The sequence below is a fragment of the Colletotrichum acutatum genome, assembly GCF_030867785.1.
Source record: "Colletotrichum acutatum strain CBS 112980 chromosome Unknown BDZ83scaffold_11, whole genome shotgun sequence".
NCBI lineage: Eukaryota > Fungi > Ascomycota > Sordariomycetes > Glomerellales > Glomerellaceae > Colletotrichum > Colletotrichum acutatum.
The window spans coordinates 17,968-40,161 of record NW_026849005.1 but is presented as its reverse complement, the minus strand read 5'-3'; the positions used below and the strand labels follow the sequence as shown (position 1 = coordinate 40,161).

Sequence of the window (22,194 nt, the reverse complement as noted above, 5' to 3'; positions counted from 1 at the left end):
CCTTCACCTCAGACCGCCCGTCTTCGAAGTGCCCCCAATTTGCGCCAAGGGGTGGTTTCTCGGCTTCGCATCCGTGACACATGCGACATCTGTGAGGCGTTATCATTCGGCGGCTCGGCGGTACCTGTTGGTAACATTTTAACCGTTTTTACGAACCTCGCAGCACACCAACGAAGACTCATCCATGGATGTTGATGGTTTTTGCCTGCTTCGGCCGCGGCCCGATCTCCACAAGGCCGATGACTCTCTCAATTTGTCGCGCCTCTTGAAAATATTTTCTTTTGGTTCAGGCTATTCATTCCGCCGACGGTAATCAGGGCATACCCGTCCACAAAGTCAACGAACGCCAATGCGCGCCAGATTATTCGACAATGCACCTCTTATCTAGGCCGGGACGAACGAGTCAAGCCCGCCAGGAAACAAAAGTACACCAATCCCAAGTCGTCGTCGCCCTCCTTCGGGCTTCAACAAACGAACAACAGATTACCCATTACGTCTGGGAAGGTTGAACGCACACCCGACGGCCCACCAAAAGAAAACCCCGTCATGAACCGGCTTACACGAGCCGCGAAGTCCAGCTCTCTGTCAGCTTCCGGCAAGCAGGAGTCAAGAGGGGGGTTACGATGGAGTGATGAACAGGAATAGACGGAGCTTTGCTCCCCATCTTCCCCAGCTGCCCACTAGCCCGAGACACATTTTCAGAGCACATGCCGAGACGTACCTTGACTGGCCTGCCTTCGTCCCGCCCTTCCGCCCTACGAACACCGCCGCATCTCCGGTCCCAGACCGACGAGCCCAGCTGCCCCAGCACGGTGGCGTGGTTGCTGATGTGTTGCACCTGCAGCATGAAAACGGCCACTGTTCCGTCACATCACCGGCTTCAAATCGGTCCCACACTGACGAGGCTTGGAGGCGTTCTTGCAGATGACAGGCTGCTGCTGATGGAACCCTCTATCCAGGCACGCTGCAAAAGAGGACCATCTTTCAGGGGCACCAGGTGGGAAAATCTCCATCGGCATGGCCCTGGCATTGTCTAGATCTGGGCCTGCATTTCGTCGCAACCAGCGAGCCTCCACCGATGGAGCTTGCATCTGCCACCGGGGCCCGTTACCCAATACTGCACAGCAAGTACCTTCTTGCGCAGGCTGCTTAGAGGAAGTTTTGTATCATAACCAGGGAAGGAACTGTCTACGACACGCTGCACCAACCATGAGGAGGAAGACGTGTAAGGTTCCAATCTCAACAGTTTTGTCGATCTCGATTGTGAAGCTTCGGGAGACTTTGAGCCATCTCTTCCCCACTGATGTGCTGGCTTTGCCGCTTGCAGGTCAGTTCCAGACCGCTGATCGCACATCTGACTTTGGAAGGACCTTGTCATTTATCCCCCAATCCTGTGCTTCAGCACGGCACAATGAAGCTTTCCCCTCACACCATCTCAATTCGACAAACAGAGTTCTGGCAAGCCATGATCCAATCCGCCCTGCGTTTTGCTCAAGCAGGCGTTCAACAATTGACATTTTGTTATAATCCTTTGGTTCTATATCGATTCTTCCATTCCGAATTTTTGGACAACGGCCAGACAGCTAGTCGTTTCGGTCTCCCACGGACGGTTGTCGTACTCGCACTATCGTGCGCAAGTAGAAGCGCGAGAACGGACTTCGCCTCAAAACGAGACATATATTCAACGTCACTGCTCAGTTGGGACTTCTGGGGCGCATGAAGCATCCCTTCAGGCGTGCCATGTTCCGACCACGCGGCGCTAGTGTATGAACGTTTTTTTGTCGCCGTGCTCTGCCTTTGCTTGGCGGCTGAGATTCTCATCGTACAGTACCTCCTGTCTGCTATTCTAACCTCTCCTCGCCTCGCCTCGATCCTCCAATAACTGTACATGGTCACGCTCTTCCTCGTTTGAGATGGTATACAAGTGGATGCTTTCTTTCCGCGCCTGACTCCGTTTTTTATACGTGGTTGAAAATAGACTGTTGCAGGACACGTGCTCTATGGCACGACGTTGATACCAATGGACTTGCACTGGTAGATGACGGAGCGGCAGATGGCCTCGAGGCTGAGACCTGATAGACGCATTTCCGTCTGCTTAATCTTGGCGATCTCGTAGACGTGCTTCAAGCTGACGGTTCCGACCGTCTCCTTTCCGGGGTTTGTTGCGCCCTTCCGCTTGCCCTTCTTGCCGACCGGCACCTCGGCGGCGTTAAGGAGAAGCCAAGATGTGTGAGGTGTGCGGATGTCAAAGTGGAATGATCGGTCGCCTCGGACAGTGACTCGACAAGGCATCGGCGTGCCGGTGATGATGTGTGCTGTTCTTGCATTGAACTCCTATCGAATGAGCAAAGACACGTTAGCATTGATCTCAACCATGGCATAACCACCCCCTTAAAAGCACAGATGTTGGGCAGAGAGTGGCATGTGTTGCTTCATCAGAGTCCCAAGGGCAAGTCTCACCTTGCAAAAATCCATCGACTTGACACCCTTGCTACCCAGCGCAGGACCAACTGGGGGACTCGGGCTGGCCTGACCGGCGCCCACGATGAGCTTCACGACCTGGTCTGCAATTGTCGCTCCTCTCTTGGACATGGTGGCGGATATACAGACGAGTCTGCTCGTTGGGAAAAGGGGAGTGACGGGGTGGGTGGTGATGGGCAGGTATATTGCGCCGCGCGACAGACAATCAAGCTTCAATCAATCGGACCTGGTGCTACACCTTTTCGGAGGTGGAAAATTTAGGAGCCTTGAAGCACCAGCCACGCGCCAAAGGTCCAAGCGACCGGGATGCTCGGGGGAGCGCAGGATCCACCCTGGCCGCATTAGCCACAGTTTCACCGTCATTGGGTCGTGGGATGACCCCTCGGCCCCTCCGCTGGTTCTTGTTTGGGGCGGTCAACTCAACTTCCTTCTCAACTCGGTTTTCCTCTTAAGAACACCACCAAGAAGCTTGTTCCTCTTGTTACCTGTGTATAGACCTGCCGCATTTTACCGCCATCGACGACCACCCCTTATACCCCTCCAGTTTTCATCCGTCGTCACCCGCTCACGCGTCCTGCCGTCAATATGTTCAAGTGGGCGCAACAAAAGTAATTAGTGTTTGCCGTTCCTCCATGTTGCGTCAGCCAAGGCTAACCTTTTGATTCTGCCAGGCTCGCCGATGTGGCAGGTACCCAAGAGCCCATCTACGGCCCGACAGCTATCAGATCTGTCGCCGAAGAGGCCAAGACGACCACCCACACGGAGACCACCAAGGAGGACTTGAAATGGATTGCGGCCGACTCGACCTCTGTTGAGACGCAGAGCTTCTACCTGATGGGCGACAACGGACACCTTGGGCTGGCCCAAATCATCTACAGCAACGTTGGGTATGGGATAGCTTCCGTGCCTTTCGCATCTGTCTCTCGATGCTAACCCCATGTTCTAATAGTGGCATCCGCACAACATGCCAGTTCAACGCCAAGATCTTCTACCCCAACAAGTCCAAGCCGACGCTCTGGGAGACCACACAGCTCAGCCACTACGAGGTGAGCGAGGACCGGATGTCCTTTTACGCCGATGACTGCGCCGTCGAGCTGTCCGAGGACGGCACCTACTACACGATCAAGAGCATGAACTCGGAGAACGCCATTGTCAACCTCAAGGTCACCCGCATGTCGCCCGGCTTCCACGCCGGCAAGACGGGCAAGACGCTGTTCGGCACCGATATGTCGAAGCCGTGGGGCACCATGCGCCACGCCTTCTGGCCGCGCTGCATCACCGAGGGCACCATTACCACCAAGGACGGCGCCGTCGACTTCAAGGGCCGGGCCTTTTACGTGTACGCGTTGCAGGGCATGAAGCCTCACCACGCGGCGGCCAAGTGGAACTTTGTCGACTTCCAGGGACCCAACTACTCGGCCGTCATGATGGAGTACACCACCCCTCCCTCGTACGGCTCGACCACCGTCAGCGTCGGCGGTATCGCCAAGGACGGCGAGATGATTTATGGCGGCGTCACCCAGACAGCCAAGCACACCAAGGCGAAGAACGATTCCGTCAACGAGTGGCCCGAGCCCGAGGAGATCAAGTTTACTTGGTCCGGCACGGACAAGGATGGCAAGGCCGTGGAGGGTATCATTGAGGGCCCTCTGGGCGAGAGGCTGGACAGAGTTGACGTATTGGCTGAGGTCCCCGGCTTCGTCAAGAAGATAGTAGCTGGCACGGCCGGCACCAAGCCATACATCTACCAGGTTAGCTTCCGTACCGAGTCATCAGTGGCCCAAAGAACCAGGCTGACAACGATCACAGTACTGCCCCACAGAGAAGAAGCTCACCTTGAAGCTCAAGATTGGAGACCAAGAAATCTCCGAAGAGGGTCTTTGCTTCAGCGAGGCCACCTTCATCTCCGAATAGACGTATGGACAATGAAACGACGGCGATGAAATTCTTGGGTAGTTGTTGCCGGTCTGGTTAGGCGTTCAGATGGGGGCTCTGGTCACTCTTTGAATTGGGTACGCATACTTGTTCTATAAAGCTGTTCTAATACAAATACACACTTTCAATATTCTGAATATACGGTGTAAGTTTCTGGTGACGGAAAATCGTGTGCTTCGCCACGGCTTCACGCTTGACCTGTCCCGCAGGCAGCATAGCTTTCAGCTACCCAAAAGCTGGGGCATCACATAGACCCCGACCCAGACTTCAGAGTTTATCTCTTGAAACAAGACATATGACAAACATTCGCCGGCAAGTTCCCTGCACCTGCATTGCGAGCGATGAGCTTTGACAGTGCGTGGGTTGCGTGAATACGGTGTTTCTGCACAGGGCAGCTCAGCACGGGCCAAGTTGGATCGATAAGACTCGAGACGTGACCGATAAGGCAAGGCAGAAGCGTCCCTGCCGCACCTGTCTCCCTACCTACCTTAGGTACCTCCACTACCCTGCATCCAGTGCTTCTATTGTCTCTGGGCACCCCAAAGGCCCCCTAAGGCTGCCTTGAACCATTGCCAACTCCCCGCCAACTCCCCAACAACAGCCCCCCAAGCGGCGCGTGCACCCACCCCACGATCCTCACCTTCAACTCCCCGTATGCGATTCACGATCCCAAACCGTCACAAAAGAAAATTCCCAACAAACCTCTTCGTTTGGCAGTCTACAACCCCCACATCATCACTCACTTCACCATGCCGCCCGCGGTCGCGATCCGAGGTGGCCCGTGGGCGTCCTCGGCGTCCAGCTCCGCCCGCGGTAAGCGTGGTACCGCATCCAAGGCGAACCAAGGTGGAAAGGGCAAGACTGTGCTGCGGAACGCGGGCACCGGTGCGAAGAGACATCGGTAAGTGATTTCTCTTTCCAGTTTTTTTCTTTCCCGTACGGCAGGTGGGACTCGGCTACTAACGAGGAGAATAGGAAGCCTATGAGGGATTGTATCCGGGGTATTAGTATGTTTAACCGAACCTGCTTGGTGGCTTATACGATTTAGATATGAGGAACTGACTTTGATCACTTCTTTAGCTAGGCCTGCTATTCGGTATGTTTTTTTTTTCTTTCTTGATTGTGAGAGATTTTCTTCAATCGAGATTTCTTGGTCCATCTGGATGAGGGTGAAATTACTCAAGTTTACTGAGATGAGTGAGGGCGATGAGGGGAACTTGCGTTTGGCGTTTTCCTCCTTCACCGAATCTCATTCGGTGTTCATCACGAGCATCATCACCTGCTTCACCCACCTCACCTACTCCGGTGTCTCTACCACGACGACACACACTACCTCCTTCCTTCCTTTTAGAAGTGAATCTGAAGCTAACCGCATATTCTCATGTAGTCGTCTAGCTCGTCGTGGCGGCGTCAAGCGGATTTCCGCCATGGTCTACGATGACGTCCGTTCGGCTATGAAGACCTGGCTCGAGTCTGTAAGTCCACTCTCTCATACACACCTAATTCTCATCTTCAACAAAAGCTAATTAGGTACGAATAGGTCCTGACAGACTGCGTGACGTATGTGGAGCATCGTAAAATGAAGACTGTTCAAGTTACCGATGTGAGTCTCATCACCTGGCCTGACCTTCCTCTGAATCATCGCCTCCCATCAGATGCCAGCAGTGGGTTCAATTTGTTCTATGGAGATTGGTATCTGACATTCCCTCCTCCTAGGTCTTACATGCTCTGGCCCGCAAGGGTAAGCCGATCTATGGCTTCGACCCCGATACCTTTGTCGACCCGAAGTCGCGCAAGGCCAAGGCAGCAGGCATCCACGACTGAGAGTGTTCTACCCGTTTACCCCTTCTTGCGTCTCTTCAGGTTTAGAGAGGCAAGCTGTTGGTCAAAGACGCCAAAACCATCTCCACCACCAGTCAGAAAAGCGTGTCATCGCCATAGCCATTCGTTGGAGCTTATCACTCTTTCTGGTCCTCTTTTACTTGTCTTATGAGGTACAGGCACCTCTGGCGTTTACGGTTGAAGCGAGTATGGACGATAAAGAACAACGGAATAGGAATATGTGTGTGTCTTTTTCGTCACCTGGATCCCGATGTTGGGCTATGGGCCTTTGCAAACGAGAATCCTCAATGGCTAGGAGGATCTCGTGTGGGGATGTGAGGACCCATCAACCGCCTGAAACGACGGGGAGGAAGAATGAGGCATGTCATCGCGACAGAAAGACTGAAAGAAAGGAGATTTGGAGACTCCTCTCTGGATATTCGAGCCTCAGGGGTGAGGAAGGCATGGAAATTCCGTACATTGTCAGTTCTCGATTCTGGGCACATTATCAAACAAAGTCACTCAGTAGCATACTTGGCAGCAAAAAAAAGTGAAATCTTATAGTAAACCACACAGGAGTCTCGCGGCGGACATGGGATAAAGCGTGGTGAGGCGATTAGTCGTGAATGATATAGGCCACGTCCAGACAGTCTAGGCCTTCTCTAATTGGGGTGTTTTAGTCATGGATTGACATTGGATCATTAGTGAAATCGGTTTTCAAGTGAATGGGTGAAACTGGGTGAAACTGAACGTCGCGGTTGAGCCTACCCAGCAGAACTCATTCTCTAGACATTATGTCTTAGCAAGGCAGCCAAGTATCCTCTCATGAATATGTGGTAAGTCTCATCTATACTTGTCCACAAAGCGGGAGGGTTTCGAATCACGATTTGTACGCCATAGTCCAAGAAAGTGTGAACGGATAGATACGTTGCCAAACGAAGGGTTTATATTAGGCAGCATGAAGGAAGGGGACGGATGATGCGTAAGGGCCTTCCCCCCTTCCCTCTTCTCAAGCTGCACTTCTAGTGGTCTGTTGCATTGTGTCCGCATTTCCACGCCCTTAACTCAAGGGGGTACCACGAAGACTCCTGATTTCCTTCTTCTCTATACAACAAAAACATTGTATAATCACCGCCCGAGGCGCCAGTATAAAACCAAAAGCCGTTTGATATAACGAGGGGTATCGTTTGAAAAGTAAGACAACCAAAAATGAAAGATGCTGTAGGAAGGTTTCCCTTGGGAAACAATAACCCGTCGGTACTCTTTCCACAGCTCTAGGGTATATTTGTAACCAATTTCCATCGATCGTCCCCGCCCAGTTGTCCGAAAAGAGGGAGCAACAGAAAAACGCACATACGCACACACGAAAGGTTGCGAATAAATGGGTAGTAGCAATACGAGATAGAACAAATGTCTGTTTGTTTTTTGTAGATGATGGAGAAGTGAGACGACGACGGTCTTCACCTCTTCTTCTTGGTGAGCTCCCGCTCAGCCAGCACGCCATCGAGCGTCTTGGCGGCCCAGCGCTCGCGCTTCCTAAACACGCCGTTGAAGAACTCGGGCATGACCATGCGGCTATTGGCGTGCTCGAGCGCGAAGCCGACCTCGGCGTCCTTTCCGCACCGCTCGCGCGTGATGCGGACGGCCTCGTCGAGCATGTCGGTGCCGACGCCCTTGCTGCGGTAGCGGAGCTTCGTTGTCCAGGCGCGGATGATGCCCTTTCCGCCGCGGAAGCTCGAGGCCTTGTTGCGGCGCCGGCTGCTAAAGGTGGAGGCGACGGCTGGGCTCGCAGGCTCGAGGTGGAGCACTAAGGCGCCGACGAGCTCGTTGCCGAAGCGGGTACCGAGGACCAGGTCCTCCTCGTCGGCGGAGGCGTCTGGGTGGGGCCGGATGAAGGACCACGACATTTGCTCGGCGAGGGGGAGGTAGCCGCTCGTCGCCCAGCGGATGGCGAGGAGGTAGGTCATGATGACGCCGCTGAAGAGGGTGAAGGCTAGGCCGATGTCGCCTTGGCGGGCGTAGGAGTACTGGTAGGCGACGCCGAGGGTCGCTGTGAGACCTGCGAGCGGCACGGGATGGAAGACGAGTGAGTAGGCGGCCTGTTGGCGTTGCTGGGCGATGGAGTCTGCCACGAGGTGAAGCGCTTCGGCCTTGTCTTCGCGGGTGGAGAGGATTTCGAGCGACAGGGGAGGGATGTCGTCAAAGGGGTCGAGGGTCTGAGAGGTTGCCAGCGGAGATGGGGCTGCCGGGCGATGGGTGTTGGAAGCCACCGTAGGCTGGAGAACGGGCGTGTTGGTGTTGGACGACATGGCGGATGGGTTCAGGACCAAGTTGGCGCGGAGAAATGTGAAGAAGGCTGGTCAAACTGGTCAGTTTACTTTCCTCGTGATGCCCGGATCCAAGTTGCAGCATTGATGGAAGCCAAGGGAAAAGAAAAGGGTGAGATGTGGTCAGGTGTAGTGGGTTGCGAGGTTGTGACAGACAGGATGAAAAGCTTGTCAATAGTTTAGATGAGATTTTCGTGTTCCACGTCCTCTTCTGGATTGGTTCTAGAGCACCGAGAGGCCGATAGCCGTGAACGTGGCCGAAACTTTCGGCGCTTTTGCTGCACGTTCTGAGAAAAAAAGCCAGATCCCCAAACGATCCTGCCGGAGCGTTGGAAGATGGGATGGGATGAACTTGATGACGATGTTGGGGTTTTGATGTAGGCGTATGAGTGAGTTGTGAGAAGGAGACACACACAACACGAAGTGAGATTGAACGAGAGAATGCCAAGATGAGAGGAAAAGTAACCGTTGAAGAAAAGGTGGCCAAGAAGAAATGATTTAAAAGAGCCGCAGGGCAGAAAGGCAGGGAAGACGTAACGAGAAACCAAATGAGGAGAGGAAAAAATTGTGTTAGCTCTTACCTGCGCTTGTCTTGATGGCGGGGACCGCATGATTGAAGGTATCGGTAAGGGCATTGTGAGAGTGCCAGTTGCTCACATTGAGCTCGCGAATGCCCATGTGGTGTGGTGAATCCATCTTATTGGCCCGTTGGTCTATTCGACTTGATGACCCAGTTTGGTTGCTGTCCTGTCCGGTCCTGGAAGGAGAAATAAGTCGCTTATTAGGCGGGCAATTGTACGGATACGTCTTGACTTGTCGGGGGCGGGTTTGCCGTCAAGACTAGGGAGAACCGCCGGTAACAGGGAATAAAAGACGCCGGCTCGGGGGTGGTTGGAAATTGGAGAGTTGGGGCTGGTTGAATTCTTAGTGGCGGCAGCTGGCGACAGACGATGATAAGCGCCGCCGCGAAGCTCAAGATGGATGGTGGTCTCGTGAGGTCGTAGAATGGAAAGAAGTGAGAGTACCCTGTCACGGAAGGAAGGGCTGCAACATGGATCGATGGGTTCCGTCTATCGTCTATATATCCTCCGGGGTTGGCCAGGTCGTCGTCCAAAGAAGGCCCCAAATACGTCGTTCGTTCGTGTCTTTGGCGTTGGGGGTGGCTGGAATGTCCAGGGAACAGAGTTGGTGGTGGCCGTTGCGTTATGCCCTTGGGTATTAGTAGTATGGTGGTTTATCGCCGGTTAGGTTGGTCTGGTCAAGGTCTGTGGTGCCTGGGTCTTGGACTGTGTCTGTTGATTTTGAGTCGGCCGTTGGACTTGCACACAGACAGGTATCTGTAAGATGAATCGCCCGCGCACCCGTCGTCGGGGATCCCGTCCCAAAGTGGCTGGTGAAGGGGGCTTGATGAAGAAAGAAGCCAGGGGGAAGAGGGATAGAAACAAAGCTCGGAAAAAGGATTAAATAGAGAGTAAGAAGGGTCTTGTAGTATTTGTTACTTTTGTTACTTGACCCCCGTTCCTTCGTCCAGCAAGATGGGAAGACTAATAAGTGGGAAATGAAAATGAAAAAGGCTTGGGACCTTTAAAAATCTGCAGAAAAAAGGAAAATTTTGAAGAGTGGGTGGACTTTGGTTAAGTAGGATCGGTAGGCGTGGGCTGGACAGGACTGGACAGGCCCGGGGATGGATGAGAGAGAGCTGCGAGCACTGATCAATGAGCAACGAGCATGGAGCATGGGATGGGATGGATGGGGAATCGGGATGGGCATGGGAGAAGAGAAAAAAGAGAAAGATTGTCGTCGTGTGCGCGTGCGAATGGGAACCTCCTTCAAACCAAGCTTCGAAACGAAGTACCTCCGCCGCTAGACGTTAGACGTACGGCACAGCCAAGCTACTTTGGGTCTGTTTTCCTTCAGCTCGAACCGGGGCTGCTTGCTGGTCATAGGTATTGCAACTCTTTTCTCCCTCTGTCTTTTATGATTCTTGACCAGGAGGCCATGACCGTCACTCTGGAAACCTCACACCCCCAACCCAACCTGGAAGTGTCATGTATCTTCTTTCTTGCTGCGCCGGTCTTTTTCTTGTTGGTGGCTTGATGCATGTGGGTGAGCTAAAGGTGAGGTATACCGCATGTTACCGCCATATCAACCCTAATATCCGTATCATCGGGTCGGATGGCACCACTGGTTGGTTGTTTCTGCCTTCTCTTGGCTCCTCTCTCCTGTCTATCTCTTTCCGCGGTGACGCCAGTGGTTGGATGCATTTGCAAGAGATACATGGAGACGCACACACACACACACACTCTCTCTCTCTTCCTCCATGTCTCTTCCTCCATGTCTCTCCGTCTATCCGTCTCATTCTTCCTCACCCTCTCTCCCTCTATCTCTCTCACAGACACACACTGACAAACAACCCCCGGTCGACGTGCTTCTCGCGCCAGCGCCAGTGTCGCGCGTGCTGCGGCGTGCTGCTGGGTTGCTGGGACCAGAAGAAGCTGGGATGGTGATGGGAAGGGCTGGGCGGTGGGAAGGATTGCATCGAGCAGCAACAGCTACTGCAAGAAGCAGGGCAAGCCGCAAATCCACACCCGCCGTCTTGCATATTTCTGATAAGGGTCCCCCCTCGCCGCCGTGTGCGCGTGTCACCCGTGTCACCGTGTCTCCGGAGCTTCTCACAGGCTCGATAAGGCGGAACCGTGGGCACGCCAATCATGTCTGGCGGGACCGCCGCCATGGCTTGTCAAGCCCAAACAAGGCGGCGAGCGTGCTGCCAGCGTCTGGGACCAACGACCGGGGTTCTTGGCTCGGCCGGAGAGTGGGTGGTGGGGGGAGCAACGACTGAACAGTGAGAGACTGACAGAACTGTGACCTTGCCCAGACCAAAGGGGGTGGTGGGGTGCCCAGCCTGGTGGAGGGGTCCTTGTCAGTGAGTCGAGTGTCAGGATCCGATCCAACGCGACGTGACCCAATGCATCATGGATGTGACTTGTCCCCTAGCCTACTCCCAGGCTCCCCCCCCCCAATCCACCTGGTAGTATGTAGTAGCGTAGCGTAGAGCAGCCGTCCCCTGGTCCCCCCGGTCTCCAATCGACGGCCTGGGCCCAGATTCTTTCTCCGAACCATCGTCTATTGTTTTTTTGGCGTCTGTCTAGATGCGATGGTCTTTGATGCCATCGGTTTCGAAGAGTCGTCATTCGTCGCAGCTCTTTGCCGGCAAGCGATCGAGAGGGAGCTATTGGCGATGCACAGGCCATGGATTGCGTACATATCTTTCGTGTCCTTCTTTACGAATAGAGAGAAGTGAGAAGTGAGAGGAGGTAGGTTAGGTTAGGTGAGGTCGCATAGGTATCTCTCTCATACTCGTCCCCTCACACTCTTCCACATCTGCCCTTCCGACATTTTTTCGATATCAGAGTTTCTCGGGGTTAGGCGCGGCGGGCGGACCTTGGCAGACGGGGTGGTGGTGACATTGCTTCAGACCTTGAGGTTGCTGATTGTCGATTCTGCAAGATGCTGTGTCTCTGGCGTCACCCTGAAGTCCCCGGGAACAGGCTGAAGGTGTGCTGGTTGCACAACTTGGTGGTGTTGGAACTGGCACGACTGACTGGCTGGGTTTGTGGTGGTTGGGTGTTGGGACCTCTTTCTTTTAGGGTGTGGATGGCATGGACCAACGCCATTTTGAGGGTAGTGGTGGGATGAGTGGGATGGGATTGGATGTCTTGGAACTGATAGCGAATTCGCCCGGTAGGCCGGCAGCAGACCTCAGAGAGAAGCCAGCGAGCGGCTGGTCCGGCCGAAGAAGAGGAAAATCTGTCGACCCGGCTCGACGTGGACAATGATGCGAGTGAGGCAAGTTGCAGCTCAAGTTGCAGCACTCGAAAAGAAGGTTTGATTGCGGGCAGATCAATCAGCTCAGTTCTATTGCACTAGGGAAGGTAGTTGCTCGATCTTTCCTGATGCCGTGGCCCGTACTCCGTAAGGTATCTTTCTTGCAATGGCAAGTTCTCGTGGTCTGCAGCTTCCTCGGGATTCACGCACGTCGCTGATTCAGTATCCATACCTTCACATTTCAGCTTACGCGGTACGCTTTCCTCCTCGGTTTGCTCTTGCCGTCAATAAAACAAATGACGTGTGTAACGGGGATCACAGCGGGGTGAGAGTTTCTACTTTTGATTAACACGATGACTCGAGTTCTCCAGAGCAATATCAAGAGGGAACTCAGTTTCAACCAAACAATTAACATCGACACTGGCTGATCCAGGATGTAAAGCACCACTATGGGCATCTCTTACAATGTACGTCGTGTACGGAGTAGGTGACATTCACCCAAGAAAGTCTCACCCCTCCAAATTGACCTCCCCCCCTCTTCTCCCCCAGATTGAGCTTCACAAGCATCCACCACCAGCAACATCCTTGCCGGCGCGAATCACGGCTAATCCGCACCACCAGTTTGCTGCCCTTTTCTTGCTTTTTCTCTCTACCTTATCCTTACCTGGTTATTCGTATTTGCTGTCTGTTCGCCAAGATCGCCCGCCAACGTTCAATATCTAAAGTCCGTCCGCCGCCGAAGGCCTCCCCGCCGAAGGCGGACTGACTGGCCGTTCACGGGCTGATCAAACTATTGCCTTATCTCGTGAGAAAATGCAACGCTGCAGAAGTAAGGAAAGATGCGAGCAAGCCCGTGACAGCGCGGCATCAAACGAGGCAAGATAAGAAGAATAGCACCGCCCTGCATAATGACGTGCCGGATCATCTTCGCGAGGCCAATGAGACAAAAATTCGAGGTGATAAGGTTGAATTCTCCGGGGGACAATCAATCCAAGGCCGTGTTGCCGCATCATTCTCAACTTGGCTAGCCAAGTATTAATGTTGTTGACTTTTTTGGATAACCTTTCTATTAATGTGTTTAAATGTTACCTCAAAATTTCCCCTGCTAAAACATCACACACACAAGTATCCGTACTCCGTACCCCACAGACTGTATCCCTCGAGGTACCTCAGCCTTCTAAACCCCCTAATGCATTACTGAAAACTGCCCTAAACAAGGAACCCGTACTAGACCGAGCCGGTAGCAAGCGGGGAAAGCAACGTCGTCTGCCCAATGATCCAAGACTCGGAGACGATGGAGCAGACGGCGCCTGCCGGGTTCGCGAAGCCGGCTACGGTGTACAGGCCGGGCGGGAGCGTGAGCGTGCCGTTGGCCACGGCCGACGTCGTCGGCACCGTGAACGGCGGGGCGGCGGTCGTGGTGAAGCTGCTGACAGTGGTGGTCAGGCTGCCGCCCGGGCCGGTGCTGACGATGGTGCTGCCGACAGTAGTAACGCTGCCAGACGCCGTGGTGGTGCCGCCGGTGTTTCCACAAGTGGATGCTTTTTTTTAGGTGTTAGTGAACATGCGTCTTGATCACAGCTCCCATCCGTACGGGACAAAAAATGAGCAGAAAGGTGGAAACATACCAACAACGGGACCGAGTTGAACGGGAGCGCAGTTCGCTGGGTACGCCACGGTCGGGTCAGCAAAGGTAGCATACACCTGGCCCGCCGCATCCTGGCAGAACCCAGCCTGGCCGCCAAAGAAAGCCGGGTTCGACCAGGTCAGCGCGCCGTTCCGGAGAGCAAAGGTGACGGTGATGCTTCCTGGCGGGCTGATGGGCCGGAGGGGGATGAAGGGCGTCCCCGGGTTCACGGAGATGACCGAATCGCCGACGACGAGCTGGCCGAGCGTGTTCAGGCTAAACTCCGCCGCCACGCCGCAGTCGCTGGTAATGGGGTTGGCGGCCGTGTTGATGAAGCCGCCGGCCGTCTGTCGCTTGCTGATGCCGTTGCTTCGCTCACGAAGGGCGGGGATCGAGGGCTGAGGGGACCCGTCGCCGCCGACGAGGTCGGGGATGGCGCTGGCGTAGGCCCCTGCTGCGTAGGATGCGGCGGCTAGTGCCGCGACTTGCTTGAGGCAAACCATTGTGATAGTGATTGTAAGGTACCCAAGAATGACCCCTGCGAAGTGCGATGACTTGGCGAGTGAAAGAATGGACAAGGGCAATAAAAGCACCGACTAGCTTGGTATTGAACGAGTGACTAAACGAGAGTTGTGGGAAAATCGGGCACTAATCAGTGGTCAGTGTATCCAAACGGCCGGGGAGGTTTCCGTATATAAGATACTGCAGGTCTTGTCAGCATGGCCATGGCCATCCGCTGGAAAGTCTGGTGAATGTTAAACACTTGGTCGTCAGTCTGGAATGTGGGAAATGAAGCTCATGGCCCAACAAGGGGCGGGGGATGAGAGATCCATACGGTTCACATTCCTCAACTTCAGGAGTGAAGTAGCACAGAAGGAAGGGAAGCGAAGACGAGTACCTAACCATGCGCCAGCCCACAAGAACGAGCCGATTCCTGGAGCTGCCACTGACGAAATCACTTCCATATGATTACAATCAAAGATCTATCTCTTCTTTCGACGCATTTTCCAATTTCATACGGGCAGCCAAACCAGACTCAAAGCTCCAAACGCCAGCTATGTGCCTTTGCGACGGAAGAGGGGAGGCTGAGACAGAGGCGTTGTATAATATGAAAAAGGCACGTCGTCGACCTCTGAACGTTGGAATCCAAGGCTATCAGCCGCAAACAAAATCTCGGAGGTTAGAACAGACGGACGGCCCGCGGTCAGGTAGGTAATTGCTTCATTTGGCATTTGGGTATTGCCCATGGTGGTCTCGGCCCGAACAGATCGAAAGCACACTGAAGACTTCACTATCAGCTGTCGAGGCAACGACCGGCTGGTGGTTGATAGTCTGCCGGTAGCATGTTGCTCCCTTTCTTGCGCCAAGCATACCAGGAGAGAATTTATCATTCAGCCTGTACGACTGTTGACTTCGCATGGCACGGTGTGTAACGGTTGAGCAAGAATGTGTATTAGTCGCGATGCAGACAAGCTATTGGTCAGTGCCCGAGCCAATACTTGCTGACTAAAGGAGCGGTAGTCAAGCATCTCGCAAAAAGTACGCATGAGGAGTGACCTTACCTTACGCCTGCCATCCTCATCCTGTACGACGCCGTGAACATTTACTTACAGACAGGTATCCGTATAGACGAATGCACATGTTGCCACATGGGGGCGAGCATGGTTCTGGCGGAGCTGACCTGAGAATATGTCTGCAACTGCTGACGTACTCCAGTCGATGCTGGCCCCCGTCGAGGACGATTCTGTAACCGACGCCTGCAAGCTGGAATCGACTAAAACAAAATCCCCGCATCTGGGTCACCCCCTGATGGACAACTCAAAGGCAGCTAGCCATGCCAACTGTTTTGGCCCGCCTCAAGTTGTGCTCTTATTTGCCCCGAGAAGTTCGCTCAAAGCAATGCGAATATGACACGATATGCAAGTGCTAGCAGAACGGACCGACGAGTCGACAGCACCTGGTGCATCAAATTGGGCCCGCCGTAGCCGCTATACGTGATGGTTGGTTTAGAACTTTCCTCGTCCGGGGGGAGAACATCTCGAACGCTCGAATCTCGACGATTCAACGGCTCTCTGTTGATGCATGTCTAAGTCCACATCTTCTCTTTGTCGCTCTTTGGGAGTCTGATTGGACCGTGTCAGCCTGCAACACGAATCCTTAGCTATGCGGTTCAAAGGAACGGTCGAGGGATGTCGTGCCACCGGCGATCCGCCCACATGCCCGATATTTGAAACAGCGGTTAAGTAGCTTTGCAGCATGTATGCTGTGCCCCCTTTGACGATCGCCCTCTCCCCGAAGCATGCTCTTTTGGCTGACAAGAATCTGGAGTCTGGAGTCTGGGCCAAACGGGGCGTCGCCGTGCAGGTTCGTGTCGTGAAGTGCCAAGAATAAGATGCTTCCTTGAAGAAAGGTTACAGCATCTACCTCATACAAGGTCGTCCGAATGGGGCCCGCTTTCCCCTAACAGATCTTCGAAACGCGCCCCCCGCCCCCATGTCACCATTCGCTGCGGAGCTCATGACGCCGCCTGATGTCGACATGAAGTCGTCGAATTGGGGCGGGCGACGGATTGAGTCGGCGAAGCCGGCCGGGAGTTGCTCTCTTGCAGATAATTACCGAAGCGGCGGGCTCAATCCGGGATTTCCACATGGTCTTTAACCAAGACAGTGATATCCGACGGCCTGGGGCCTTGGGGACTTTGGGGGATAGCGCATTTTGCTAGGCTGTACTGCAGGCGTAGATCGCATGACCATGATTGTCTATGATGGTGATGGGAGGAAACAAGATGCATCAAGACTGTCCAGTAACGCATCAGCGATTGGAGTTCAGCGAGCGGTGAGATCAAGTTGTAGGGTGATGTTCCGCGGTCTAGACCACTGAATGTCGCTAGCAGAGATTCTACTGTGTAGAGACTTTCCGGTCGTCGACTAGGTCAGAGTCTATGAGAATGAGCGATGCCTTGAATGCAGCTAATAGCTAGCTTTCCAGACCTCCGGTATATCCCGGAAGAGGAGTAATGTGCACAATGTGTCCGCCGTGGTGATCGTGAACTTGGGGCTGAAGGCTGAATGACTGAACGAACTTACGAAGCATCCGTACTAGCTATGCCAGGGTTGTGGCCTGCGAGGTGTGGTTTAGCAGCAGGCAAACCCCAGTTGTGTGGCCCAGGGAAGGGATACATTGAACGACGGATGACAGAAGACTTGGGACGACTGCCAGCATGATGGTTTCCGGCAAAAGAGTGAAGCATCACGTCGTCGGAATGCCGTCCCATGAGTTTGATATGTTGAGAGCTCCTTCCCTGCGTACCTGCCGTTGATGCTCCTGCAGTCTTCAGTCGGAACCCAACACATGGGTAGCTCCTCCCCTCCAAGGGGCGCATGGCTGCTTTCCTTCCTTCATTGCCATGCCACTCACTCGGCCCCGTTCCTGCCGTCGGGTGTTTGCACAAAAAAAAAACCCTGAGAAAAAAACTTCAAGAAAAAAGACTCAGGACAAAGAGCTAAGTAAAACCAGATAATCTTCAGAGAGTTCAGCTTCTACTTGATCCCATCGTTCCCGCGAACTCAATCTCCTTCCGACACTTATAGGAGTCTGCAGGGACAACAACTTCCTTACCGCAAAGTCAGATCGTCATCCCTTGTGTGCGGCGCAAACGACTAGACAATACGGTCAACCGACACTGAGGACCTTACTCTCGTCGCGACCTCACTGGGATGAGTACAACACAGTTGCTTGCTTCACCTCTCCTGCAATTCTGCGGAGGATTGGTTGCGCCGGCATTCCATTCCTCAAGTGGCTGAACTCCATGTTCAGCAGCACAGCTCAATGTGCAAAGCCACTGCGGCACAGCCTACAATGTCATCTCCCGACGACGGGTAGCCCAGGACTTTCGACCTGCCTCGTATGGGCGCGGGTTTTGGAGGCTCCGAAAGCCTCAGCGTGCTGCATTCCGCCAATGCTACCATCACCATCGGTTCTCTGACCAATCGTCTGTGCAAGTGCACCCCGAGGCGGATAGCAAGGCATTCTTCTCCGTACGCTTCAAGACTGCGTTTCCTGCACCAACCGCGGCTTGCCTACCAATCATCGGCTGTGTGCCTTGCTGCCTCTACGCAGGCAAGCCATCAACGAGATAGTACCAGACTGAGACGGAGGCTTATGCCGTCTACCTCATTTTCTGTCGCAAGTGCTGAAGAGCGGCAGTCCTATGAGACTACTACCTAGGAACAGAGGAAGAAGAAGCCAAACCGGGCCTATCCGTTTTCACGACCAGGAGACCAAAACGATTTGTTGATTCGAAATCTGTTTGTTACAGGAACAATGGGATCTCCCGTGTTGACTCGAAATTGAACCTTCAAAGGCCCAGGTTGGCACGATCATACAAAGTAAGGTCATTCGCTAACATGCGCAGCCAAAATCTCACTCCGCCCCGCGACCCTCTCGTCCTCTCACCTTGGAGCCTCGGAGGCCTGCCACCCTGCCTGCTTACCTCACCATGCCGTCCACTCTACAGAGTGTCCGTACGCGGTATGGCATTGGATGGTACCCGACCCGCACTGAATGTCTCTTCCCCCTCTCCCGTCTGACGCTCTTTGGCGGGCCAGTCTGACCAAAGTTCGCTCCCTCCCAGGCAGCACGCACAGCATCTGCCGGTGACCCGGGAGGAGACCACCTTTTTCAGCCAGTCCCGACCCGCAGCTCAAGTCCTAGGGATGCTACCAAGTCCTGAGAGTCCTACGAGTCTACGACACCGACCAACCTTGATACAATCTTGCAGGCTTCATCCACCTCATCCTATGGACAAATAAAACCAAAATGGGTGGCAGATCAGCCTCGACCCGTCTCTGACCGTTGCTTTCCTTGCAATTTTGGCCTTTCATTTCCACCTGTCCGTCCTTGGGAGCACCTTGGGCGCACTATGGAGTCCAAGACTTCGCTGTCGCCCTTCGGGGATGACCGCCGTTCGCTGAATCAGAGCCCGTCACCTTCAGCCCTACGAGCTCTCACCTCGTCCCGCCTCAGTTTCGGCCGCTCACGACGGGACTCTTGCTCCACGAATTCGACTTCAACCTCTTCGGCCCGCTCATCCATTGACTCGCCCACCTCGCCATCATGCGTGTAAGTCTATCCGCTCAAGATTTGCTTCCTTTGTAGCCTCGTAGATCTCGGGCTGAGATAAGAATCGCAGCACTCGCACAGTAAAACCAGACCAATGCGCTCTGCACAGGTTCATAGTATGGGCCGCTGTCCAGCGTAACAAGTCTCAAAAGATGACGGCCACTGACCGCCTCGAATGTCCAATGCTTCGCTGTCGCAAGAGATTCCCGGACCACGCTGCTATGCTGGAGCATCTCTACGAATGCCCTCAGCTCAGCACCGGCGAGTATTGGTGCTATGAATGTAGCAAGGCTGAGAAGTTTACCGATGGAAATTGCAAACGATGCCTCGGCCATCCTGGAAAGAGACGCAAGATCATGAGCGTGGCTAAAAATTTCTTCTCATCCCTGGGACAAAAGTCAAGAAATAATAAGAGTATTCCCGACTTCCGCCTGACCAACGTATCCGAAGTCGCCATTGCACCACCTCCGAGTTACGACGACTCCTTGCACATCCAACCACACCAAGTTGAGCTTTCTTCGTCGTCGGAGATCTTGGAGATTGACTCGGTTGAGGTTCCCTGGCCCGTTCTCTCGAATGCCAATCACAATACTGTGGTGGCTCAACCTCATGTACCCACAGGCATGGTTCCGCCAAATCTCCAGCACCCAAATTCGATTCTGCCCGATCCTTGGTTCGCGGAGAATAATTTGGACATCGACGAGAACACAATGGGCAAAGCCGACCGGCCGTTGTTGGCCCTCAATACTGACGTTTTTAGCCACCCCCGCAAACAACTGCAGCCCACGACAAGAAACAAGAATCTTTCACCGAGCAATTCACTTAGATCAAATGCGAGCACTGATACAAATGCTAGCTACCTTATTTCACCTGCGTCTGCCTATAGTGGCGCATGGACAACTGCCGAGACAAATATCACATCACCGACCTCTGACGGCGGCTCAGGCGGATATCTCTCTAGGGGATGTTCTAATGCGAGTCGATACTCAAACAATAGCGTGGAGCCATACAACTTCATTTCGGAGCTTCCGGCAGACGATATTCTACTACAACCTTTTCCTATGACACTTCCAGCCGTTGATTTCGACCAGCCGGCATCGTCATTGGAGATATCGGCAGCCGTTAGCCCCTTATCCGAAGCCGCCGATGTTCTTGCTCAGCAAACAGTCGATGATCGTGCGCTCAACAAGCGTTCGGAAGAAGCATCGTTTGAACATGTCGTCGACGCCAACTCGCTCGTCGGATCGGCGTGGGATACCCTCAAGACTCACATCAGCTCCTCTCTGGAAAAGCTGCAGCATGTCTCATATAGTGCTCTCGTAGCACAGCTGAAAGATCTCTCGCCGCAACAAGTAGCAGACAGGGCCCTCGTTACGTTGAAGAGCATGTCTGAGGGCAGGCATCCAGCTTCCAGCATTGATACCCTTTGTTTCGTTCATCTCGTCTACTCGATCTCGCTCGTCGTTCACGAAGATGGTGCTCGGGACCGCTCCAGGGAGCTATTCGCTCAAACATCTTTGTACAGCAATGTGCTTCCCGAGTGGGAGCAATCAGACTATCTTCGAGTGGCATCAGCGATCTGGCAGCCCTTGGACCTATCTGCCGGGGAGCTGGATGGTGTCTCATCAAGAAAATATAGGGGGAAAGTTTCTCGGTCGTCGAGCAAAAAAGGCAAAGAACGGGACTCTGGTCCGTCGACATATCAACCTGAACCTGGACAGGATAAATTATTGGAGGTGGCAATGTTCTTCCTCGATGGTATGTGTACACTGGTCCTCTGGCTGTTTGACAACTGCTGACCCTAGATTATAGAGTTGGACTATGCTGTTCTGTCCAGCGGGCAACCCGAGTCGGGCGAAGTCTTGACCTCGCTGCTTTGGGCTCAGCATTGGCAATACGACACCAATCGGGCTCCATTGAATGGCGCACTGTCTGCAAGTTTCAAAGGAATCCGGAGCAAACTCAACCAAGACTTCCCTCACGCCGATGGTCTAAGTGCAAAGTTGAAGCGTATTCAGAAGCGCATCAACGATGGCAGTATCTGGAGCGCCAGGCAAGCAGAGATAGAGCTCATGCAAGCCGGTAAAGTAAGTCTTGATTATCGGAGGAGTTCTTACCGTATCATGCTAACGTCATGAGCAGGGATCCATGGTGTTGCCGAACTACTTCAATCATTATGTTCCGAGGGTCAGGGCACAGTCCGAGGTCCTCTACGCCAATCCAGGGACTGTCTCGCGGATGAGCTATTACGCATACGCTATCAATCTGATGGAGTCTATCATTCGCGGTGTTTGCACAAAGGAGAGGCTGGAGAAGGCCGCTCAGGACCCTTCCAAGATGACGAACGAAGCGGCCCTCGATGATTTCATGAATCTGACAACGACCTTGGGCGACACAGCTTGGGGTGATGTCCGGGCCACGATGACCGATGCGCCACTTATCCCGGCTCCCATGCCTGATATTGAAATTTACATGGATGTAGACGGCAATGGCTTGTCGGAGCACTTGAAAATGTTCTTTGAGGATGGCGGGGTTCCAGCAGCGCCAGCCTCCCAGACACCACCATCCATAGCACAGCCCAACAACGGCCCTGACAAGTCTGCGGCTAAAGTCCAGGAAGATCTTCCCTCGAGCTCAGCACCGAAGACAGAGGCTGAGGCCAACGAGAAGTGTGAGATATGTGGATACCGTCCAAAGGGTCACCCTCAGTGGTTCAAGGGCAGCATGGCAAAGCACAAGAAGATGCAACACTCGACGGCGCCGCCCAAGATTTACAAGTGTCCGTTCCCGGGCTGCACAAGCCAGTACAAGAACCGACTAGACAACCTAAAGCAGCATCAGCAAGACAAGAACCACTTTGTGGACGGGGAAACCGAGAGGAGACCGAGCAAGAGGAAGAAGAGAGACTAGTGGAGTTTGTGAGGTCTGATTTCTTCGACAGTAGTAATCCCGCATGATAGAATGGGGTTTTGATTTCCGGAGTTAAATAGATGGACTGTAAAGATACCACATGAGCGAACAGAGCCTGGGTTCTTTCTTTGTTGCTCTTTTTTT

The 22,194-nt window shown here is 53.7% G+C and overlaps 7 protein-coding genes across 7 annotated transcripts; 3 read left to right on the top strand and 4 right to left on the bottom strand.

Annotated features, from left to right (window-relative positions):
- Window positions 1–1,998: 1,998 nt before the first annotated feature.
- On the bottom strand, window positions 1,999–2,592 carry BDZ83DRAFT_716258 (50S ribosomal protein L11; the record flags this gene model as incomplete). The annotated part of the gene is made up of 2 exons (XM_060511834.1): window positions 1,999–2,334; window positions 2,461–2,592. The coding sequence occupies 2 exons, from the start codon at window positions 2,590–2,592 to the stop codon at window positions 1,999–2,001; spliced, it is 468 nt and encodes a 155-aa protein (XP_060369461.1).
- Window positions 2,593–2,889: 297 nt separating this feature from the next.
- On the top strand, window positions 2,890–4,553 carry BDZ83DRAFT_605004 (oxidative stress survival, Svf1-like protein). The gene is made up of 4 exons (XM_060507307.1): window positions 2,890–3,089; window positions 3,153–3,368; window positions 3,431–4,232; window positions 4,291–4,553. The coding sequence occupies exons 1-4, from the start codon at window positions 3,067–3,069 to the stop codon at window positions 4,393–4,395; spliced, it is 1,146 nt and encodes a 381-aa protein (XP_060369460.1). The 5' UTR covers window positions 2,890–3,066; the 3' UTR covers window positions 4,396–4,553.
- A 411-nt stretch (window positions 4,554–4,964) lies between these two features.
- BDZ83DRAFT_31410 (uncharacterized protein) lies at window positions 4,965–6,343 on the top strand. The gene is made up of 5 exons (XM_060502326.1): window positions 4,965–5,317; window positions 5,392–5,423; window positions 5,497–5,891; window positions 5,957–6,019; window positions 6,133–6,343. Exons 1-5 carry the CDS (start codon window positions 5,166–5,168, stop codon window positions 6,238–6,240), a joined length of 750 nt encoding a protein of 249 aa, XP_060369459.1. The 5' UTR covers window positions 4,965–5,165; the 3' UTR covers window positions 6,241–6,343.
- Window positions 6,344–7,697: 1,354 nt separating this feature from the next.
- BDZ83DRAFT_716255 (acetyltransferase) lies at window positions 7,698–9,260 on the bottom strand (the record flags this gene model as incomplete). The annotated part of the gene is made up of 2 exons (XM_060511833.1): window positions 7,698–8,593; window positions 9,146–9,260. The coding sequence occupies 2 exons, from the start codon at window positions 9,258–9,260 to the stop codon at window positions 7,698–7,700; spliced, it is 1,011 nt and encodes a 336-aa protein (XP_060369458.1).
- Window positions 9,261–13,272: 4,012 nt separating this feature from the next.
- On the bottom strand, window positions 13,273–14,812 carry BDZ83DRAFT_31265 (uncharacterized protein). The gene is made up of 3 exons (XM_060502312.1): window positions 14,723–14,812; window positions 14,021–14,667; window positions 13,273–13,933 (listed from the first exon to the last, which is right to left on the bottom strand). The coding sequence occupies exons 2-3, from the start codon at window positions 14,520–14,522 to the stop codon at window positions 13,620–13,622; spliced, it is 816 nt and encodes a 271-aa protein (XP_060369457.1). The 5' UTR covers window positions 14,523–14,667; window positions 14,723–14,812; the 3' UTR covers window positions 13,273–13,619.
- A 1,165-nt stretch (window positions 14,813–15,977) lies between these two features.
- BDZ83DRAFT_30940 (uncharacterized protein) lies at window positions 15,978–16,462 on the bottom strand. Its single transcript, XM_060502301.1, has one exon. The coding sequence runs from the start codon at window positions 16,275–16,277 to the stop codon at window positions 16,026–16,028; it is 252 nt and encodes an 83-aa protein (XP_060369456.1). The 5' UTR covers window positions 16,278–16,462; the 3' UTR covers window positions 15,978–16,025.
- Window positions 16,463–19,292: 2,830 nt separating this feature from the next.
- On the top strand, window positions 19,293–22,050 carry BDZ83DRAFT_716254 (uncharacterized protein; the record flags this gene model as incomplete). The annotated part of the gene is made up of 3 exons (XM_060511832.1): window positions 19,293–20,898; window positions 20,953–21,227; window positions 21,283–22,050. 3 exons carry the CDS (start codon window positions 19,293–19,295, stop codon window positions 22,048–22,050), a joined length of 2,649 nt encoding a protein of 882 aa, XP_060369455.1.
- Window positions 22,051–22,194: the final 144 nt, after the last annotated feature.